This window comes from Callorhinus ursinus, unplaced genomic scaffold (genome assembly GCF_003265705.2).
Source record: "Callorhinus ursinus isolate GAN/ISIS: 27379988/994484 unplaced genomic scaffold, GSC_fseal_2.0 scaffold3, whole genome shotgun sequence".
Lineage (NCBI taxonomy): Eukaryota > Metazoa > Chordata > Mammalia > Carnivora > Otariidae > Callorhinus > Callorhinus ursinus.
The window spans coordinates 65,951,499-65,970,983 of record NW_027397065.1 but is presented as its reverse complement, the minus strand read 5'-3'; the positions used below and the strand labels follow the sequence as shown (position 1 = coordinate 65,970,983).

General features: G+C 40.0%; 1 protein-coding gene across 3 annotated transcripts in view; it reads left to right on the top strand.

Annotated features, from left to right (window-relative positions):
* The window catches only part of TTC23L (tetratricopeptide repeat domain 23 like), a 49,985-nt gene extending 31,174 nt beyond the window's left edge, over window positions 1-18,811 (top strand). For 2 of the 3 annotated variants that reach the window (XM_025867415.2, XM_073891038.1), the window contains 5 exons: window positions 3,180-3,307; window positions 3,629-3,778; window positions 9,241-9,323; window positions 14,766-14,872; window positions 16,841-18,811. In XM_025867415.2, coding sequence (XP_025723200.1) covers window positions 3,180-3,307; window positions 3,629-3,778; window positions 9,241-9,323; window positions 14,766-14,847 — 443 coding nt within the window. In that variant the 3' untranslated portion in view covers window positions 14,848-14,872; window positions 16,841-18,811. The remainder of the gene's footprint in view (window positions 1-3,179; window positions 3,308-3,628; window positions 3,779-9,240; window positions 9,324-14,765; window positions 14,873-16,840) is intronic. The other variant, XM_073891039.1, reaches the window with a different exon arrangement.
* The last annotated feature ends 674 nt before the right edge of the window (window positions 18,812-19,485 follow it).

Genomic DNA, 19,485 nt, shown 5'->3' with positions numbered 1-19,485 from the left:
ACTCAAGCCTTACAAAGTATTGCTCCCTAGCAGGCACTGGAACTGTCTGCAAAAGACCATTCCACCATTCTATCAAGCCAGCTGTTTCAGTACGGCGGGGAACATGGTAAGACCAGGGAATTCCATGAGCATGGGCTCATTACTGTACTTTGGCTGTGAAGTGAGTTCCTTGATCCAAAGCAATGCCATGTGGAATACCATGATGGTGGGTGAGGCATTCTGTAGGTTTATGGATGGTAGTTTCGGTAGAAGCATTGCATGCAGGGAAGGCAAATTTATATCCAGAGTAGATATCTATTCCACTTAAGGACAAAATGCTGCCTTTTCCATGAAGAAAATGGTTCAATGTAATCAGCTTGCTACCAGGTAGCTGGCTAATCACCCCAGGTAATGGTGCCAAATCAGGGGCTCAGTGTTGCTATCTGCTGGCTGATTGACTACTCAGCCATGGCTTTGACAAGTAGAAGTCCTTGTTGTCAAGCTCACTCTTGGTATCAAAATCTGTATTAGTCAGGGTTCTCCAGAGAAATATAACCAATAGGAGTGAGGGGACTACTGGTAAGTCTCAGAGTCCAAAGGCCCAAGAACCAGGAGCTTCAATATTTGAGGGCAGAAGATGGATTTCCAGCTCAAGAAGAAAATTCGCCTTCCTTTGCCTTTTTTTTTTTTTTGAACTTGGTGAGGAAAGCTCTTTACTCGGTATACTGATTCAGTTATTCATCTCTTCCAGAAATACCCAGAAATTGTTTTAGCAGCTGTCTGGGCATCCCTTAGCCCAGTCTAGTTGACACTTAAAATTAACCATCACAAATGCTGTATGTGGACAAGGTTGTATGGGAAATCTCTGTACCTACCACTCAGTTTTTCTGTGAATGCAGAACTGCCTTAAAAAATAAAGTTTAAAGAAATCAAACACCTGAGCAAAGACATTAACATTCAGACAACATAGGAGGAGATAGACTCTGTAGTTTAAGTCTAGGCAATTCACTAAAACAAAACAAACAAAACAAAAAACAAAAACTCACAAAAATATATCAGAATCTGTAGTTGTTACTATATAATGTCTAAAATGTACAGTTTTCAACAAAAGAGAAACATACAAAGAAACAACCCATGGCTTGTACTCAGAAAAAGAGTAGTCAATAGATATTGATGCTAAGTGGGCTACATGTTGGATTTAGCAAAGACTTCAGAGCACCTATCATAAATATCTTCAAAGGATTAAAGGAAACCGTCCAAAGAATTAAAAGAAAATACAATGAAAATAGGAACTCTCAATAGAGAAATCTAAACTAAGAAAAAAACAGCCAAATGGAAATTCTAGAGTTGTAATATACAGTAACTGAATGAAAATTCATTAAATGGTCTCAACATCAGATTCAAGATGGCGGAGGAGAGAATGAGATCACTCAAAGGTATGGCACTAGAGATGATCTCCAAAGAGCAGAGAAAAAAGGTATTGAAGAAAAATGAACAAAGCATAAGAGATCTGTGGGACAACGCCTGGTGTATCAACATACCTGTAATAGGAGCTCCAGAAGGGCAGAAGACAGAATGAGGCAGCAAATTATCTAAAGAACTAATGGCCCCGAATTTCCCAAGGTTGTTATCTACAGATCCAGAATTCTCAATGCCAAGTAAGACAAGCACAAAGAGAACCACAAATAGGCACATAGTCAAATTGCTGAATGACAAAAAGAAAATCTTGAAAGCAGCAGTGGAAAAACAGCTTTGTACAGGGAAACAACAATATGATTAATGGCTGATTTTTCATCAGAATAACAGAGGCTAGAAGGTAGTGGAAAAACATACTCAAAATATTGGAATAAAATTCAACTAAGAACTGTATATTCAGGAAAACGACCCTTTGAAAATGAAGGTGAGGTGCGCCTGACTGGCTCAGTTGGAATAGCATGTGACTCTTGATCTCGGAGTTGTCAGTTCAAGCCCCACATGGGGATAGAGATTGCCTAAATAAATAATACTTTAAAAAAAAGAAAAGAAAATGAAGGTGAGATCGACATTCCCTGATAAACAAGATTTGTTGGTAGCAGTCTTGACCTAAAATAAATACTGAAGGAAGCCCTTGGGCTGAAAGAAAATGGGAGCCCATGATAACTCAAATCCACAGAAAGGAATGAAGAGAATTGGAACTGATGTGTGGATAATAGACTGTATACACAAACACAAATATTCATCAACTTGTGAATGGTAAACAAAACGTGTATCTACTCAGCAGAAGGAGGAATAAAGTACTAATTCATGCAAGAACATAGATGAATCTCAAAAACAGCATGATGCATTTTGAAAGAATCACAAAAGACTACATGTTGTAGGAATCCAATTATATGAAATTTCTAGAAGAGGCAAAAACAGAGATAGAACAAAGATCAGTGATTGCCTGAGACAGGATGAGAGTAGGCATTGCTTGCAACCAGCCATGAAGAAACATTTTGGGGTGATGGATATCTTCTAAAACTGGATCTTGATCATGATTACATAACTATAAATTTAATAAAACTTTATCAGACTGTGTAATTACAATAGTTGAATGTTACAACAATAGCTGAATTATACCTTAATACCGTGGTAAAAAATGTTAACAGTGCCTGTTTCTGAGTAGCGTGCGTGGAGATAATTGTTCCTTTCTTTTTGCCTCTGTTGCATTTTCTAGACTGATTACATAAACATCTATTATGTTTGGAATAAAAGAAAAGTTAAAAGTAAATTTTTAAATAACAACAACTCTATTTAAAATACTTTTGAAACAAAAACTCTCCCTCTACACGCGCGCGCGCGCGCACACACACACACACACACACACTCCCCTAGCAGGAATCCCAGTAAACAATACTCTCTATGAGAGTTTAATTTAGGTAAATATATAGTCTTTCATTGCCCTTGGGAGTTTAATATGGTAGTTATTTGGGGGTCTTAGGATAGGCTGTTCAGGCATGGCTTTCTTTTCCTACAGAAAAATCCATACCTTTCATCAACAGAATAAAATTACATCAACTGATGCCATCAAATTATATCTCAGACTTTTTGAGGGTCCTTATGAGACCTAGAATGAGAACGGGCAATGACTTTAAGTATGAAATGTCTAATTGAGCCAAAGCTGTATTAGCTACTTGTAAAGGCTAGCGGCCTGCCTTAAATGTTCCCCCTTTTTTTTGCAGATGCCGTTGAGATATATTATATAAAAAGTATCAATGCGTATCAAGCAACATTGGGCCCAACGGATTATGAAACACTGACAACCATTGAAGAATTCTGCAAATGGCTTGTCCAAAACGGGGAAAAACAGGTAAATCTGAACAGGTAAATCAAAAAGAGGCAGTATGATCTTGGGCAAGATCCATTCCTCCATCTGTAAAATAAATATAATAATAGTTCCTCTCTCAGAGAGTAGTCATGCATGAATTAACTATTATTATTAAACATAAGCTTGGAATGTTACCTCTTCACAGAAACACTTTACTTAGGTGACATGTCACAACCGCCTGATCGAGGTAGGTTACGTCAGTGTGACCTAGAACATCCTCTCCATAGAGTTAATGGATTAGAACTGGAATACTCCTTCAGAATTGCCCAGATGATTATAAAACACTTTTCTTTAATTCCCTAGGAGGCTTACAGACTGCTAAAGGCCACCCTGAGGTCTCAGGTCATCAGCTATGGTGACTGTAGTGAAAAGGTGGCTGAAACTTTTTACAACATGGGCAGGATCTGCTTTGCCAAAGGAGAGCTCAGGAAGGCAATTCAGCTGTTAAGGAAGGTGAATGCTGGCTGCTTTTTACATTCTCTCCCAGGCCTGTAAGCACAATGTGAGGAGTGATGCATGTGTGTGTGTGTGTGTGTGTGTGTGTGTGTGTGTGTATTTTCCCTTTCTTTCCCACCCCTCCCCTCCCTTCTGCTTCCTTTCACCTCTCTCTTTCTTTTCTTCCTTCTTCTTTTTTCCTTCCTTCTCTATTCCTTTTTATTTTTTAAGTAAAGCGAAAATTCACTTTCTTAGATGTGCTAAAGGAGAACATGATACAGAAACTTGTGTTGTGTGAATGCCTGGACCAGAGTCTTAAAAGAGTAACACCCCAGGGTTAGAATCTAGGTCTGCCAGTGGCTGAATATCAGGAAAGCACCCAAGGTTGGGAGGAATCAGGAACACCTTTTATAAACCATTCTTACCCAAGTACCGATTCCTCTTCCAGGGGGCTCAGAGGACACTGGATGTTCATATCTTGTAGTAGGATCTGGCAAGAATTGTGACCAAACAGTTGTTCAGCTAGTCAGCATACTGACAGACCTAGGCTAAAGACATGATAGAATCAGTAGGGATGTCTCTACATAAAATCTAAATTTGTTCAAGGTCAGAGGAAGAGTTGGTAAAGACCAATCAGTACTCATGAGAGCGAAGTGGAGTCCCAAGCAATCCGTACATGTACATCGGCAAACATCATGTCTGGAGAGATTTTTATCTCATTTCAGGTTAACTAAACAGAATCAGAAAACAAGTTATGAAGACAGTGAATAACAGGAGAATCATTTTGAAGATTCTGAGAAAAAGAAAACCTTAAGAAAATAAGTTGCAGGGATCAGAAGAGTGTCTTCGAGGGAAGCATGAACATAGGGATGGGAGCAGAGAAACCTATAAGGAGAGAAAACTTTACAATGAAAGGATGACAGACAGTCTGAGGCCCAAAGATGAGATGAGATTTAAGAGTGAAATAAGGGATTTCAAGGAAACAACAAATCCAGTAGAATTCAAATCTACATGGAAAATAGGGAAGACTGTCTTAACATGTCGCAGTGATGGTGAGATTTCCCAAATCTAAAATTGCAGCGGTGTCAATAAAAATCAAAACAAAAATGAAACAGACTAACAAAAGACAGAGTCCTGAGCCTCACCTCAAACCTTTAAATCACAAGTTCTAAGAGGTGTGTCTCGATTCTGTATTTTTAATACTTCTAGAGAAGTCATATCCTGCCTGTTTAAAGGATCAGAGATTTATATGATGGACTCGAAAATCTGTCCTAGAATGCAGAGAGGAGAGAGAGAGATAATGAGAAAGTCACTATGGAGGGCAGAGTAGAGATTCACCTAAAGAACGATAATACTTGGAAGAGAAACAGTAATCAAAGAAATCATTGAAAACAACTTTTCTGAAAACAAACAAACAAACCAACAAACCTGCCCCAGCATACATGTTATAAGGGCTTACCATATTCTACACAAGACTAAAGGAGAGCCTGTTCTAGATTTTACTTGCTAGTGGCTGTCTGAAGCCATAGCCACATCCTCCATTTGGAATAGAGAGTCAACTTGGAGATTTAGGATTCTGTAAGGTAGGTGGGGGCTGCATCTTGGTTATCGGCTTTTATCCTGAGGGCTTTAGGCCCTACTTCAGTGTCCTAGCCCAGAAAGGGGGGGAGGTATAGAAGGGCATGCTGACAGTACAGCTCTTGTTTTGAGCTTTGAACTCCTTCCTCATGCTGGGGATCTGCTATGAGTGGGATGCTGGCCATGAGGTTTCTGAATTAGCCGATGTTAATAGATGCTGTTCTGGGGGTTGGCAACTACTCCTGGAGCTAAAACGAAGGTGAGAGACCTCAGCAAAAGTTGATGGCTGTGAGGAAACCCCTTTGGCAGACAGAATAGAGCATAAAGAGGGTGACACTTTGGGCTGACTTTTTTTCTTGGGCAGTCCAATGTTCATGTAAAAGGAATCAAAGTTAAATGCGGTCGGGTGGAGGTGAGAAGATAAAGAAGAGACAAACCTTAAAAATTATAACCTTGTGATGGAATAATTTTTATTTGCATACAATAAACTGCACACATTTTGAGGTGCACAGTTTGATCAGTTTTGATATCTTGACCTGTGAAACCGTTGCCACAATCAAGGTCATGAATATATCAGTCACCCCCAAAAGTTTCCCCAGTCCCCTTTGTAATTAATCCCACCCCCCCCCCCCCCCCCCCCCCACCCCCAGGCAATAATTGGTTTGCTTTGTCACTAAAGATACATTAGCATTTTCAAAAATTTTATATAAGTAGAATCCTAAAGTTATACATTTTTGAATCGTCCTTTCAGCATAATTATTTTGGGACTTATCCATATTATTTTGTGTATCATGGTTTACTTTTATTGCTGAATATTACATTACATGGACAACATGATTTTTTTTATCCATTCACCTGATGATGAACATTTGACCGTTTCCAGTTTGGGTTTATCATTGATAAAGCTGCTGTGAATGTTCATGCACAAGTCTTTGTATGGATATATACTTTCTTCTCTTGGGTCAATCCTTAGGAGTGAAATGGGAGCACTATGTAATATGATAGGTGTATGTTTACCTTTATAAGAAACTGCCAAAATTTTGGAGAATGGTCGCATCATGTTCTATATTCCCACCAGCAGGGTCTGAGAATTCAGTTCCTCCACATCCTTGCCAGTAGCTGGTGTGGCCAGGGCTTTTCATGGTAGCCACCCTAATAGGTATGTAGCGGTATCTCATTGTATGTGGTTTTTAAGACTTCCTTCCTTCCTTCCTTCCTTCCTTCCTTCCTTCCTTCCTTCCTTCCTTCCTTCCCTCCCTTCCTTCATTCCTGTCTTTCTTTCTTTCTTTTAGAGAGAGAGAGAGAGAGAGAGAGAGAGATCACAAGTGGGGGGAGGGGCAGAGAGAGAGAAAGAGAGAGAATTACAAGCAGACTCCCCGCTGGGTGTGGAGTCCAGACAGGGCTCAGTATCACAACCAATGAGGTCATGACCTGAACTAAAATCACAAGTCGGATGCTCAACCTACTGAGCCACCCAAGCACCCCTCATTGTGGTTTTCATTTGTGTTTATCTTGAGCATCTTTCCTTGTCCTTATTTCTCATTTTATCTTCTTAGGTGAAGTGTTGATCAAAATCTTTTGCTCATTTTTCATTAGTTGTTTGCTTTCTTATGATTCTTTTAAAAGTTCTTCATATATCCTAACCATGGTGTATATGGTGCCTGTAGACTTGTATATGACTCCTTTAGGATAATTGTAAAGTTGCTGGTGTACAATTGTTGGGTGTTTGTATAAGTACATGTTCCTAGTTCATGCCATAAATGATGCTATAAAGTGAAAAAAAGTGAAAGTTCTTCATATATTCTAGATATAGGTTCTTTATTTTTTTAAAAAAGATTTTATTTACTTATTTGACAGAGAGAGAAAGCATAAGCAGGGGGAGCAGCAGAAGGGGAGGGAGAAGCAGGCTCCCTGCAAAGCAAAGAGCCCGATGCGGGGCTCCATCCCAGGACCCTGGGATCATGACCTGAGCTGAAGGCAGATGCTTAACCAGCTGAGCCACCCAGGCACCTCTAGATACAAGCTCTTTAACAGATATATGATTTGGAAGTATTCTCTCTTGGTCTGCAGTTTGCCTTTTCATTTTCTTAACAAATGTCTTGTGAAGAGCAGAAGTTTTAAAATTTAATGAAGTCCAGTTTATCAATTTGTTCTTTTATGGATTGTGCTTTTGATGTTTTATCTAAGAAATCTTTGCCTAACCAAAGCCACAAAGATTTTTCTCTTGTGTTTTCTTCTAGATTTTTTGTAGTTTTAGGTTTAACATTTAGGTCTAGATCCACTTGAGTCAGTTTTCCTATGTGGCACTAGGACTGGATCTTAGTTTAATTAATTAATTAATTTTGCATATGGATATCTGGTTGTTCTAGCACCATTTTTTGAAAAGACATTCTTTACTGAATTATCTTTGCACCTTTGTCAAAAGGTGTATAAAATTGGGTATTATAAAAATTATTTTTCTGTACCTGCTGCAATAATCCCTGATTTTTTTTATGGATAGTTCCTATTGCTGTGCCTTCAGGTTCACTGATTTTTTTTCTTCAGTGTCAAACTCTTAATCCCATCCAGTGTATTGTTCCTTTCAGACGTTTTCATCTCCAGAAGTTTGATTTGGGTCTTCTAAAAAAATGTGTTTTTCATGTCCTCACTTAATTTTTTTAATACATGATTAAAGTTACAATAACAGTTTTAATATACTTCTCTGCTAATTCTAACCTCTATATCAGTTTGGGATTGATTTTTCTCATATGGATCACACATGCCTTGCTATCTTTGTATATTTTACTTTATTGGGTGCTGGATATTTTTGTATTCCTATAAGTATTTTTGAATTTTTTCTGGAAGTCATTTATAGTTTCGTCCTTTTAGGTCTTGCTTTTTAAGATTCAGTAGATGAGACTAGAGCAACATTTAGTCAAAGGCTAATTTCCCCCATTACTGAGGCAAAAGCCTTCTGAGTACACCACCCAAAGATCCATGAAAAATGAGGCTTTCCAGATTGGCTGGTTGGAATAAGCACTATACCTAGCCCTGTTCCCTCCTGCCCCATCAGCCGATTCTTTCCCCAGCTTTAGATGTGCTAATCAATACTCTGCTGAATATTTAAAGGGGACCCACTGCAAATATTCCTGGATCTTTTTCTACGCAGCTGTCTCTTCTCTTTTACTGTGTTCTGAGAGCCTCTGGGGACTCCCAGCTCCTTATCCTCAATTCAGGGAGTCTGCTGAGCTTCACTTTGTTCCTTTCCCTGCATCATGGCCTGGAAATGCTCTCAAAGCAATAATCTGGGGGCAGTCATAGGATTTATCTCACTTGTTGCCCTCTCTCAGGGACCACTGTTCTTTGTTGGCTGATGTTCAGTTTCTTGAAGATAGTTTCATATATTTATTTACTTTTTCCTTTTTTGGCTGTTTCAAGTGCAAGGGTAAATCTGATCCCTATTATTCCATCTTGATTGGAAAGAGAGGTCAGCAATAAAATTTTAAATGGAAAACTGCCTAAGAGTAAAGTGATACAGCATGAGAATGCACTGCAAATTTAGGACCCACACACAGATTTCATTTATGTCCATCCATCTGGTCATAGCTATTTGGAAAATCTTCATGGAAACCACTATTGCAGCCATGTTTTGGCCCTGTTACTTTGGTGATCAGTAGCCACATACGGCAGTGGTAGGTGCAGTAAAGTGGAATGATACACACAGAGCATAGGAGTGTGCAGAGCCTTCAATTCAGGCTCCTTGTCCTCCGTGGTTGGGAACCAGGAGGAGATGCAGTGCAGAAATTTGAAATGTAAACTCATGATATCTCCATTCCACTAGTGCTCTCCTGAGTTTGGTTTATTATGAAGCTGCTTGCCGTCTGATTCTCTTTAACCTGCTGTATTTCTCAACTTACCTACAGTGTCTGATGATTCAAATCCTTTTATACGGAAGTGAGCACAGTAAAAGCAGAGACACAAGAGACCTCCTTAACCTATTGCAGAGGTGAGTTCTGGCTCTGAGCATCAACCATGTCATCCGTGTGGATATGTGGATATGTGGATAACATGGCCTTGCCCAGATTCATTCCCCTACGGGTGATCACCTTTGTTATTCTTACTCATAAGGCAGAATGCCAACCTGTACTATGGATTTGGCCAAATCCTTTGGAAGTAACTAGTTGATTTCTAGTAGTGCCTCAGAAACCAATGTTATGGGGGTCTGCTGCAGTAATACTTAGTATTCTTAATATCTCTTTCAATGCTGAGCATTGGAACCAAAACCAAAGGCAGTGTCTCAGCTGACAATTTGTGACAGATCCAATATGGACTTATACAAAGGAAATGAATACATTAAAGTTGTTTTTTCTTGCTGAACATACAAAATCTAGGTCCTTCGATATAAGGCAAGTGTTTTGGCTGCGGCGGGGGGTGGTGGATTTAATTATCTCCAGAGTTAGTAATAAAAGAGTGTTTTGTGCAGGTTTGTCCCCTTCTTTATCTTTGGCATATCATTGCTTTTTGTTCATCTCACAGTGATGTTGACCTTGAACTATTCTCTTCAAAGACAGATTAAAATTTGTTGGGTGTAAGTGCCTATAACTGAGCTAGATCCTAGTCATGAAGTATTTAATCCTTACAAATCCCTAGGATGATAGCTCTCATTTGATGGAAGGGAGCCCAATGTTCTGCAAAGGAACTTGCCTTAGTGGTTTGAAAAGAACCATAGGAGAAGAAGAAATGAGGAGGGGTTGGTCTAACCTCATTCAGACCCCAGGTGGTATGAATTTCTTTAGGTGCATGGAGACTGACTCTCTCTGTAAATGGCAGTGAGACCAGAACCTGGCAAGAAAATCCATGTAAGAGGAAGAATCTTTTGAAGGGTTCTGCTGTAGGAGAAGTTGAGTCAGTAGAGGTTTTTCTTCCACCGAAACAAGCCTGTATCTCATTCCCCAAGAACTGCTGAGCAAAGTCATAGGAGTAGCTGCCAAAGCCCAGATGTCAAAAAAAACCCAGTACAAAAATTGTTCTCTTTGCCTGAGCATCTCGCTGGGCTAATCAATCCCAGATGGCCTGGGAGACTGCGAGTTTTCCGGTGTGTTCTTGTGCTTTCTACCCCACCTCCCCGGAAAGCCCATGACAACATCCACTGGATGTTCGTTGCCAGGAGCCCAAATTCTTGGCTTTTAAAGCCTCTGCAAAGAAGTGAAAGCAGAAATGGCCCCTTGAAGTAGGAGTTAATTCTAGTTTAAATGGTAGTCGCAATCCTCAAGTACTAATTGATTTTAGTGTATTGAAAAGGCACAGAACATCTCAGATTTGGGAGTAAACTTTTACCTAAATCACAAATGTACTTCAGTTTTAATTATTTGCATATCAAGCTCCTTCTAGGCACTAAAAATACTAACATGTTTAAGATAGAGTCCTTTCAGAAAAACAGACACATGTGACTAGATGACTAGTCTGTAGTAAAGCATTAATAGAAATGTAAACAAAGAGGACAAGGAATACATTGGGAGACGAGAAATATGGGTGGAAACTGTGTGTATACTGGGGGCAGGTTGCTGGGTCTTCAAAGGAAAATAAAATATCAGCAGGTAGCAGAGAAGCCAGAGGAGGGCATTTCCGGTAGCAGGAATAAAAGCACAGTGGCATGGAGATATTTGATATTTCTGAGGAAACACAAGTGACCGAGGGTGGTTGTGGTTTAAGGTACACGAGTAAGAACATGCTGGAGATGAGTTTGGAAAGATAAATTAGGGTCAGGTTATGTGATGTTTTATGTGCCATGCTAAGGCATTTAGAACTTATTTAGTAGTCAGAAGGATTTAAGCCAGATATGACATAATCAATTATTGGCTCTACAACATTAACTCAGTGGAAGGATAGATGGGACCTAGGGAGATTTTAGAAGTAGGGAGATCAGTTAGGAGGCAGATACAACAGTCCAAGGGGGAGGTATTGGGAGCCTTAATTATCTAAGGCCGTAGTAGGAGGAAGGTGGAGAGGATGGGTTGAGAAACAATTTGTGATCTATTCTAACAAGACCTTAGCACCAATTAGATGGGAGGTGTGATGGAGGCAGGAGTCACAGGAGGCTTTGAAGTTTCTAGCTGGGACAATTGGATGAATGGCAATGCCACTAAATGAAATAGTGTTGACAATGGAGATCATCCTGGAGGATGTCTAGAGGGTCTGAGGAAGATGATGATTTCTGTTTTGGGTGTGTTAAGTTTGAGGTACCCACAGTGCATCCCCTTGGCAATATCTAGTAGGCTGAATGGTCCAGGAGCTCAAGGAGATAGACTCTGAAGTGAAGGAAATGGATACGAAACCCATGGAATATGTATATGTCAAATGAAAGGGCTCAGGAAAGAACACTTACACTGATTTTAGAGATAATATATGCAATGTGATTTGGAATCAAAACAGGGCTCAAATTTGAGCTTTCCCATTTGCAGTGAGACTTCCTGTGTCTTCCTTTCTTCATCTGAAAAAAATGTGAAGAGGCGCCTGGCTGGCTCAGTTAGCAGAACATATGACTCTCGATTTGGGGGTTGTGAGTTTGAGTCCCATGTTGGGGGTGGAGTTGACTTAAAAAAAATTAAAAGAAATAATTTTACAAATGTGAATAATAAGAGCACTCTATTTTAAGTGCTTTACTTAATGTATGGCACATAGTAAGCTGTGAAATGTTAGTTATTGTAATTACTATTATCGTATTATTTGGGGGTCATGCAGAAGGAGGGCCTTCTGTCTTCCTTGTAGATTTTATTTTTAAGATTTTATTTATTTATTTAGAGCATGGGTGAGAGGAGGGATGAGCAGAGAGAGAGGGACAAGCAGACTCCATGCTGAGCAGGGAGCCCCACGCAATGCTCCATCTCAGGAACCTGAGATCATGCCTTGAGCCAAAATCAAGAGTCAGAGGCTTAACCGACTGAGCCACCCAGGTGCCCCTAGATTTTTTTAGTGATAGTAAAACAGTAGAAAAAACTCAAATGTCCACCAGTAGAAACATCAGTACATGTTTATGGTCAATATAATGAGGTCCATGTTCATGATCATATAATATGGTCATTCAAAAACATGAAGTGGAGCTTTGAAGAGTTATAGAAAAATACTGCAGATATATTATTAGGGGTAAAAACATGAAAAAATACATATTAATGAGTATTATATGTAGTATAACTGATAAATAGATATAAATGTATAGTTAGTAAAGGTAATAGTAATTATCTCTGGACAGGATTATGGGGGACTTTCAACTTCTACATTATATGTTTGTGCTATTTGACTTTTTTTCTTTACAACAAATATGTATTATACCTGTGATAATAAGAAAGATAAGTTTTTCAAGAGTATGGCATGTGTGTCAAATATTAAGAGACAATATAATGTAGTGTTAAGAGAGATGCCTGGCCATAATCCCAGCTCTGTTATTTATTAGTTGTCTGACCCTGGACAAGTAAGTCACTTTACTTCTCAGTTTCCTTATCTATAAAAATCTATAAAATGTGACTAAATGATGAATGTAAATAAAACTGCTCAGAAAGAGGCCTGACAGAGTACGTGCTAATTAGAGGTGATGATGATGATGATGATGATGATGATGATGATAAGAGAATGAGGACTAATAAGAAGCCATTGTGTTGGCAAATAGAGAATCACCAGGGTGATTAGACCAAGCTATATTGGTAGAACAGATTTTTGAGATTACTGCAGTAATCCAGATACCTGATTAAACACCTCCCCAAATCAGGAACTCACTCATTACCTGTCGAAGTGGCCCTTTCCAATACTGGACAGTTCTAATGGTTACAAGAATATAACAGTTAAGGTCATGGAGTTTAGAGTCAGACGGACCTGTGTTGGAATCCAGGCTCTGCCATTTTCTATGTGTCATTAGGCAAGTTATCCTAAGCCTGTTTCCTCTAATGAGGAGTAGAATAGTATCTATAATATGGAAACATAATGAAGAACAACTGAGATTTTTACATAACACACTTAGCACAGCATCTGGCTTATGGTAAATAAATACTAGCTCAATAAATAAATAGTCAATAAATATTAGCTACTTTTACAACTCCCGCTAGTCACCCAGACATATAGGAAGGATGAGAGTATGGTGCATCAACTTCATTTTTGTTATTTTTAAATGTTTCTAGGACAGCCGCATGCCAAAAAGCTATTTCGGTATTACTTTTGGAGGGTCTTAAGATGTAGAAGCCAGCAGAAGCAGCAGGGAGAACCATCCTTTTCTCTTCACAAGAAGGGAAAAAAGGAATGCCCTGATCAATTAGTGGTCTGTGGTCCTCTTGGTCATGTGAACAGAACAGAACAGCCTCTTCTGGGCTGAGGGTCTAGGGAGGGAAAGCCGAGGAAAGTAGGATTTGGAGAGAGTATCTCCAGAGAGAAGTGCAGCAAGGCGGAGCATGGGTGATGTGCTGTAGGCCAAACCAGCCTTGGGCAAGTCCTTTGGGATGAACTTTATGCTCGTCAGCTGGTTTCCTGGCTGGGGCGTTCCTATTCTTTGCCCAGCATTTACCAGTAAATATTCCAACACTGTCTCTACAAAATTCGGGGGTAAAATACTTGGGCAAACCTTGGTGTATGAGTGGGTGGGAGGCAAATGTGCTCTTGCATCCTGGTGCCAAGGGACAGCGGCTTGTCCAAGGCAGGCTATTAGGAAAAGCTGGAGGCACTGGGGCAGATGGGGAAGGGAGCCTTTAGCTGCTCACCTTGGGGCCTCCCTGAGGAGGGACAGAAGCTGCTCAGTGACAGAGAGGTAGTTCGGGGTACCTTGTCTGTAGCAAAGCAGGGGAGGAATTCTACAATCTACAGCCTTCTGCCACGTCCACAAAAATGGATTGATAGGAGGACATAGTGTGGAAGAGGGCAACGAGATCGAATATTTTTCATCTCATGGGCCCACTCTGTTAGTGGTTTCTTAGAGCGATGCTTTATGTTCCAGAGCAAAAGCCTGGGTTTGGTGGAGCTGACTTATTAGTATTGTCCCGGGGTATGGGTAGGGGGATGGCTGACCTGCTGTCACAGATTTGCTATTCGGGTACAGCGACAAGAGCAGGATACATTGAGTGAAGGCACCACATGTGTGAGGCCCAACTCTGCTATGAAATAGCTACGGGACCTCTGGTTGCCTAAACATTCTGAGTCTGTTTCCTCATCTTTATTCATTCCTTCAACAAACATCTCATGAGCACCTACTAAGCGTGAGGTGCGGTTAAAGATGTGGGTGCTAATAAAGAGAAATAGAACACGATCATTACTCTTGAGACAACAATCAAGTGGGAGAGGCAACCATGAAGAAATAATGAAAATATGAGTCCTGCAGTAGAAATCTCAGTGTAGTGCGAGTGGAGAGACCATCTAGGAAAGCTGGTTAAAGACCTCACTGAGAGGGTTACACCTGAGTTGTTTCTTGAAGGGCGAGTAACAGTTCATCCAGGTGGAGAAGAGAAACCATTCCGGGAAGAAGAAACTGTATATGCAAAGGCCCTGAGGCATGACAGAGGACAGTGTATCGAAGCAATGGTAAGTTCTTTATGGCTGCCGTACAAGGTAGCATTTCCTAGAGGGTACTGCAGGGGTTGCTGATTGCAAGGAATGTGGCACTGACTATGAGGAGGAGGGAGAAAGGCTCTGAGGCAGATCAGTTTAGGAAAAAACAAACTAGGGTAAACAAAGTGACACACGTTCATTTCCCGGACTTCTCAGAACTTTTAATATACTAAACTTCCCTATCTGGCATGTTGAGAACAAATTAATTAAAAAAAAAAAACATATATACCTGAATTCTTTTTGAAATGGTCAGTGACTTAAATTTTGGCAAATAAAACACAGTCTTTAGAACCAAAGTAGAGAAACCATCTAAGATTTGGTTTTATTTTAAAGCAAGGGGTGTAGCACATGCTTGAACTGAGGGTACAAGAATGCTTTGGTAGTTTGGTAAAGAATTTGGGCCCCACTTCAGGACATAATAAAGTTTGTGAACACGACTACCTCACCAATGAACTATTTTATCTGATGGCAGAAACATGACTTCAATACATCCCTATGAACTAATTTTTCTTTATGATTCATGGTGGCTGAGAGCTAGCTCTGGAGATAGACAAGCCTGGGTTCAGACCCCAGAACCACCACTTCCTAGCCGCAGGTAATCCTGGTGTCCTCATGCACAGAATGGAGATGAGAATGGTACCTGTCTCTCAGTGTTGTAGTGAAAATAAAATGTATGTAAAGTGGTTATCAGAGTGCCCCGCCCCACAGTATTGGTATGTTACAGTATGTTACAGTATGTAACAAATAACAGCTATTTTTATTTTTACTGAAGCCTGGGCTTTGAGTTTATTACCTTCTAGTTACAACATTGGTGCATGAAGCAAAAGGAAAAGGTTGGTCACTATTGTTGGTGAAAAGCTACCGCCAAGCTGGCGTGGAAAACATTTTGCTGGTTAACATCTTGAAAGCGAGCTGGAGCTTATCAGCCCTTGGAAACAGACAGTCTGACACAATTACTTAAACCCAGAGGAGATAATGTATACACTGTGGATGGAAATCAGTGTCCTTTCAGTGACCTGGAGATTTCAGGCAAGGGGAATCCTGCCACCTTGTGGCAGGAGGGTAGCAGGCCCAGGCAGATTTCTGGTTACTATCACCAGCGGAGGTCCCTCAGATTTCTGCCCACCTCTGAGTTTATGAGACCCTGGGCCATTGACCTAATTTGCGCCTATTTCTTCTACAGATTCGAAATCACATTATCTCTTGGTTTACTGAGAAGGAAGTTAAAGTGCCAGATAGCTTTCTGTGTTTTATGCAGTCAGTAGTAGAGAATGAATCAGTCTTTAGTGGAACTTGCATAGAAGGGAAGTCTTATAAAATTTTGTATCTCATGTTTCTGTGGAACAAATGCTTTTTTTCAGGCAAATAGGGGCTATGAAAACCACACTTTGCAGGCTTGAGGTCTAAATAGGAGATGACTGAAGAACACTTAATAGAAACCAGGTTTCTGGACCAGATTTCTTTTGGACCAGATTACTTCTAACTCCAGCCCAACTTCTCCAGTATTAGGAAATCAGAGTATGGGAATCTTAATGGCTGGAAATGGGGAAGATAGATCCTCTTTGTAGCACTTAACAGGGCCCCTGGGCTCTAAAATCTGTGTGTTCATGAGAACAGACCACCTGAAAATTATGAATATAAAAGACCCTAAATTTGACAAATTTTTTCAGCTGTGATTAAAAGCAATCCAGGTACCTAAGACATCCTTGGCTGCCATCTGAATCGAAGGAAGAGCTCCCTGCTCTTTAGAGAGAAAAACCAAGACTCTAGAATCATTTTAGTGGCCTATTAAAGAGTCAGCATTTTAGGGGTACGGGCACATGGTGAAATAGTTGCCTCAGACTCAGTCCAGGCTTCTAGCTTAATAAAGCAGTGATTTGGAGCTGGATGAGATGGCAAGAACAAAGAAAAATGCACAAATGGTTTTCTCCTTCCCTTTAGGTCTTCTGTTATCAGTAAAGAGAAAACCTCTATATAAGATAGCCAACAATAAAGCCAACCTGTTGATAACAAAAATTCTGGATCACAAGATAGATTTATCAACACTGATAGCAATGGCAGATCAAAGGCAGAATTAAGGACTGTAAAGAAAAAAAAAAAGGTCTACTGAGCAGCACCATTACAGGTAAAATACCCAGGGGCCATTAGAAAGCAGGATCCTGATTGGTAACTCGGGGTGGAGAGGGGGGTCAGAAATCTTTTTTTAGACCGATGCTTTTAGTTTTTTAGTGACTGGGACTCCAATACCTTTATTTCCCTTTTATAACTCTAATTTTTTTCAGTTCTGGTATTTAAAGAAGATTCTGCAATATCTAAGTAGTTTATTGGTGACTTTTAATATACTATTTGGAAGTACTTTTAATCATATCCTGTTTCAGGTCACTAAAACTGCCTTGTGAAGAAACACATTTGATCTTCTGAAAACATTTGCCCTGGTCTCATGCCATCTTAAGGGTCAGAGAGGGCTTTTTGATTCTTATTATAAATGAAGAAACAAGGAACAAGAGAGATTGATTTGTTCAAGGTCAGCCTGGTGATTATAAAGCTGACTTCCTGAATCATGGATGATTATACCTTCTATCCCACTAGGCTGCCCCCAACCCAAATTGGATTAAGGAGGCTTGTTTTAGGGAAGGAATGTTCACCAAGGTTTAAAAAAAAAAAAAAAAATCCTTACCCCCTGAACAAATGTGTATCTAGGAAAAGAAATTGGCAATCTCAAATTAAATTCCTTACTGTCTTCTTCAGGTGCTCAGGGAGAAAAATCAGATCCCTGTGAGTTTACAATATAAGAAACTTTTATTTTCCATTTTCATCGATTCTCAGTTAGGTTAGCAGATTTAATGGAGCTCAAAGACTGTCTTTCGGATCCAAGTGTCTACTTCACTCAGTGCTTATAAGAATTGGTTCTTCATTCAAAAAATTATTTTTTTTATCTCAGTCCTTTGTTCAGTCTGTAAAACCTAATGATCGAGTACCCAAGCAATGTGTAGTGGTGAGTAGTGTGCTGCTTTGGCCCAAGTACATAATACCAGATAATCCAATGGCTTGTCTACAGGCTGGTAGTCTCCCTCCTGCAGCTGTGTCCTCCCCTCGCCAATTCCCAGAGAACTTTCAGTTTGGCACTCAGGGCTAAGGTCTCAGATTGCAGCCCTGCCTGAAGGCAGCTGTATCCCACTGACCTTTACTGCAGTGCTTGTGAACTGGTCACCCAGTCTCTGTCCTTGCTAACTTTAGCCCTGTCTGGAGATGGGCCTGCTGTTCTTACCCAGAATATTCTGAATTGACTAAAGTAGCCTCAGAAGAGTCGCTTCCATTTTCATATATCCAGATGAAAATGGGTTTTCAACAATGACTGTGATAAAAAACAAAAGTACTAGACAGAAGTGGCCACTTGGACTCCATTTTGCGTAACACTAAAAATTATTTTGGGAGACCCCAAACGTCTTAAGATCTCCAGACTGACAAACCTGTATCAATAAAACAATAGCATAAAGTGTAACATTGCAAAATAAAATGTTATGGTGTGATCCTGTTTTTGCATTTGAAATTAGTTTTAAACACTTAAATATTCCCAGTGTTGTCAGTGTAAAGTTGCTAGTAGTCCATTTTGTGAAATTTTGATGTTAAATTGTTTAATGAAACGGTGGTGATAATGAATGGTGGCTATGGTTTAAATATCCTCATACCTGAGAAAATATTAAGTTGTTACTTATGTCGGTTCTAAAAGTTTTCAAATTTTAGTATTTTGTGAAATCCCCAAGTTTTAAGAAACCACCTTGGAAATAGTCAACTCAGTAAAACTGAATATAAACTTGCATTCTCTCTTGGAAAACTCTGGATGAGGATTAAGCCACTTTCTAAATTCATTCATTGCGAACCAGCAATCTGGATAATCCACCCCAATCGAACACCTAAGGTCATTCACAACCTTCAGATTCTTTTTAAGGTGGTGGGAATGCAAGCTGGTGCAGCCACTCTGGAAAACAGTATGGAGGTTCCTCAAAACGTTGAAAATAGAGCTACCATACAATCCAGCAATTGCACTACTGGGTATTTACCCCAAAGATACAAATTTAGGGATCCGAAGGGGTATGTGCACCCCAATGTTTATAGCAGCAATGTCCACCATAGCCAAACTGTGGAAAGAGCCAAGATGTCCATCGACAGATGAATGGATAAAGAAGAGGTGGTACATATATACAATGGAATATTATGCAGCCATCAAAAGGAATGAAAGCGTGCCATTTTCAATGACGTGGATGGAACTGGAGGGTATTATGCTGAGCAAAGTAAGTCAATCAGAGAAAGACATGTATCATATGACCTCACTGATATGAGGAATTCTTAATCTCAGGAAACAAGCTGAGGGTTGCTGGAGTGGTGGGGGTGGGAGGGATGGGGTGGTTGGGTGATAGACATTGGGGAGGGTATGTGCTATGGTGAGCGCTGTGAATTATGTAAGTTGTTGAATCACAGACCTGTACCTCTGAAACAAATAATACATTATATGTTAAAAAATAAAAAAGCAGGAGGGGAAGAATGAAGGGGGGCAAATCGGAGGGGGAGACGAACCATGAGAGACT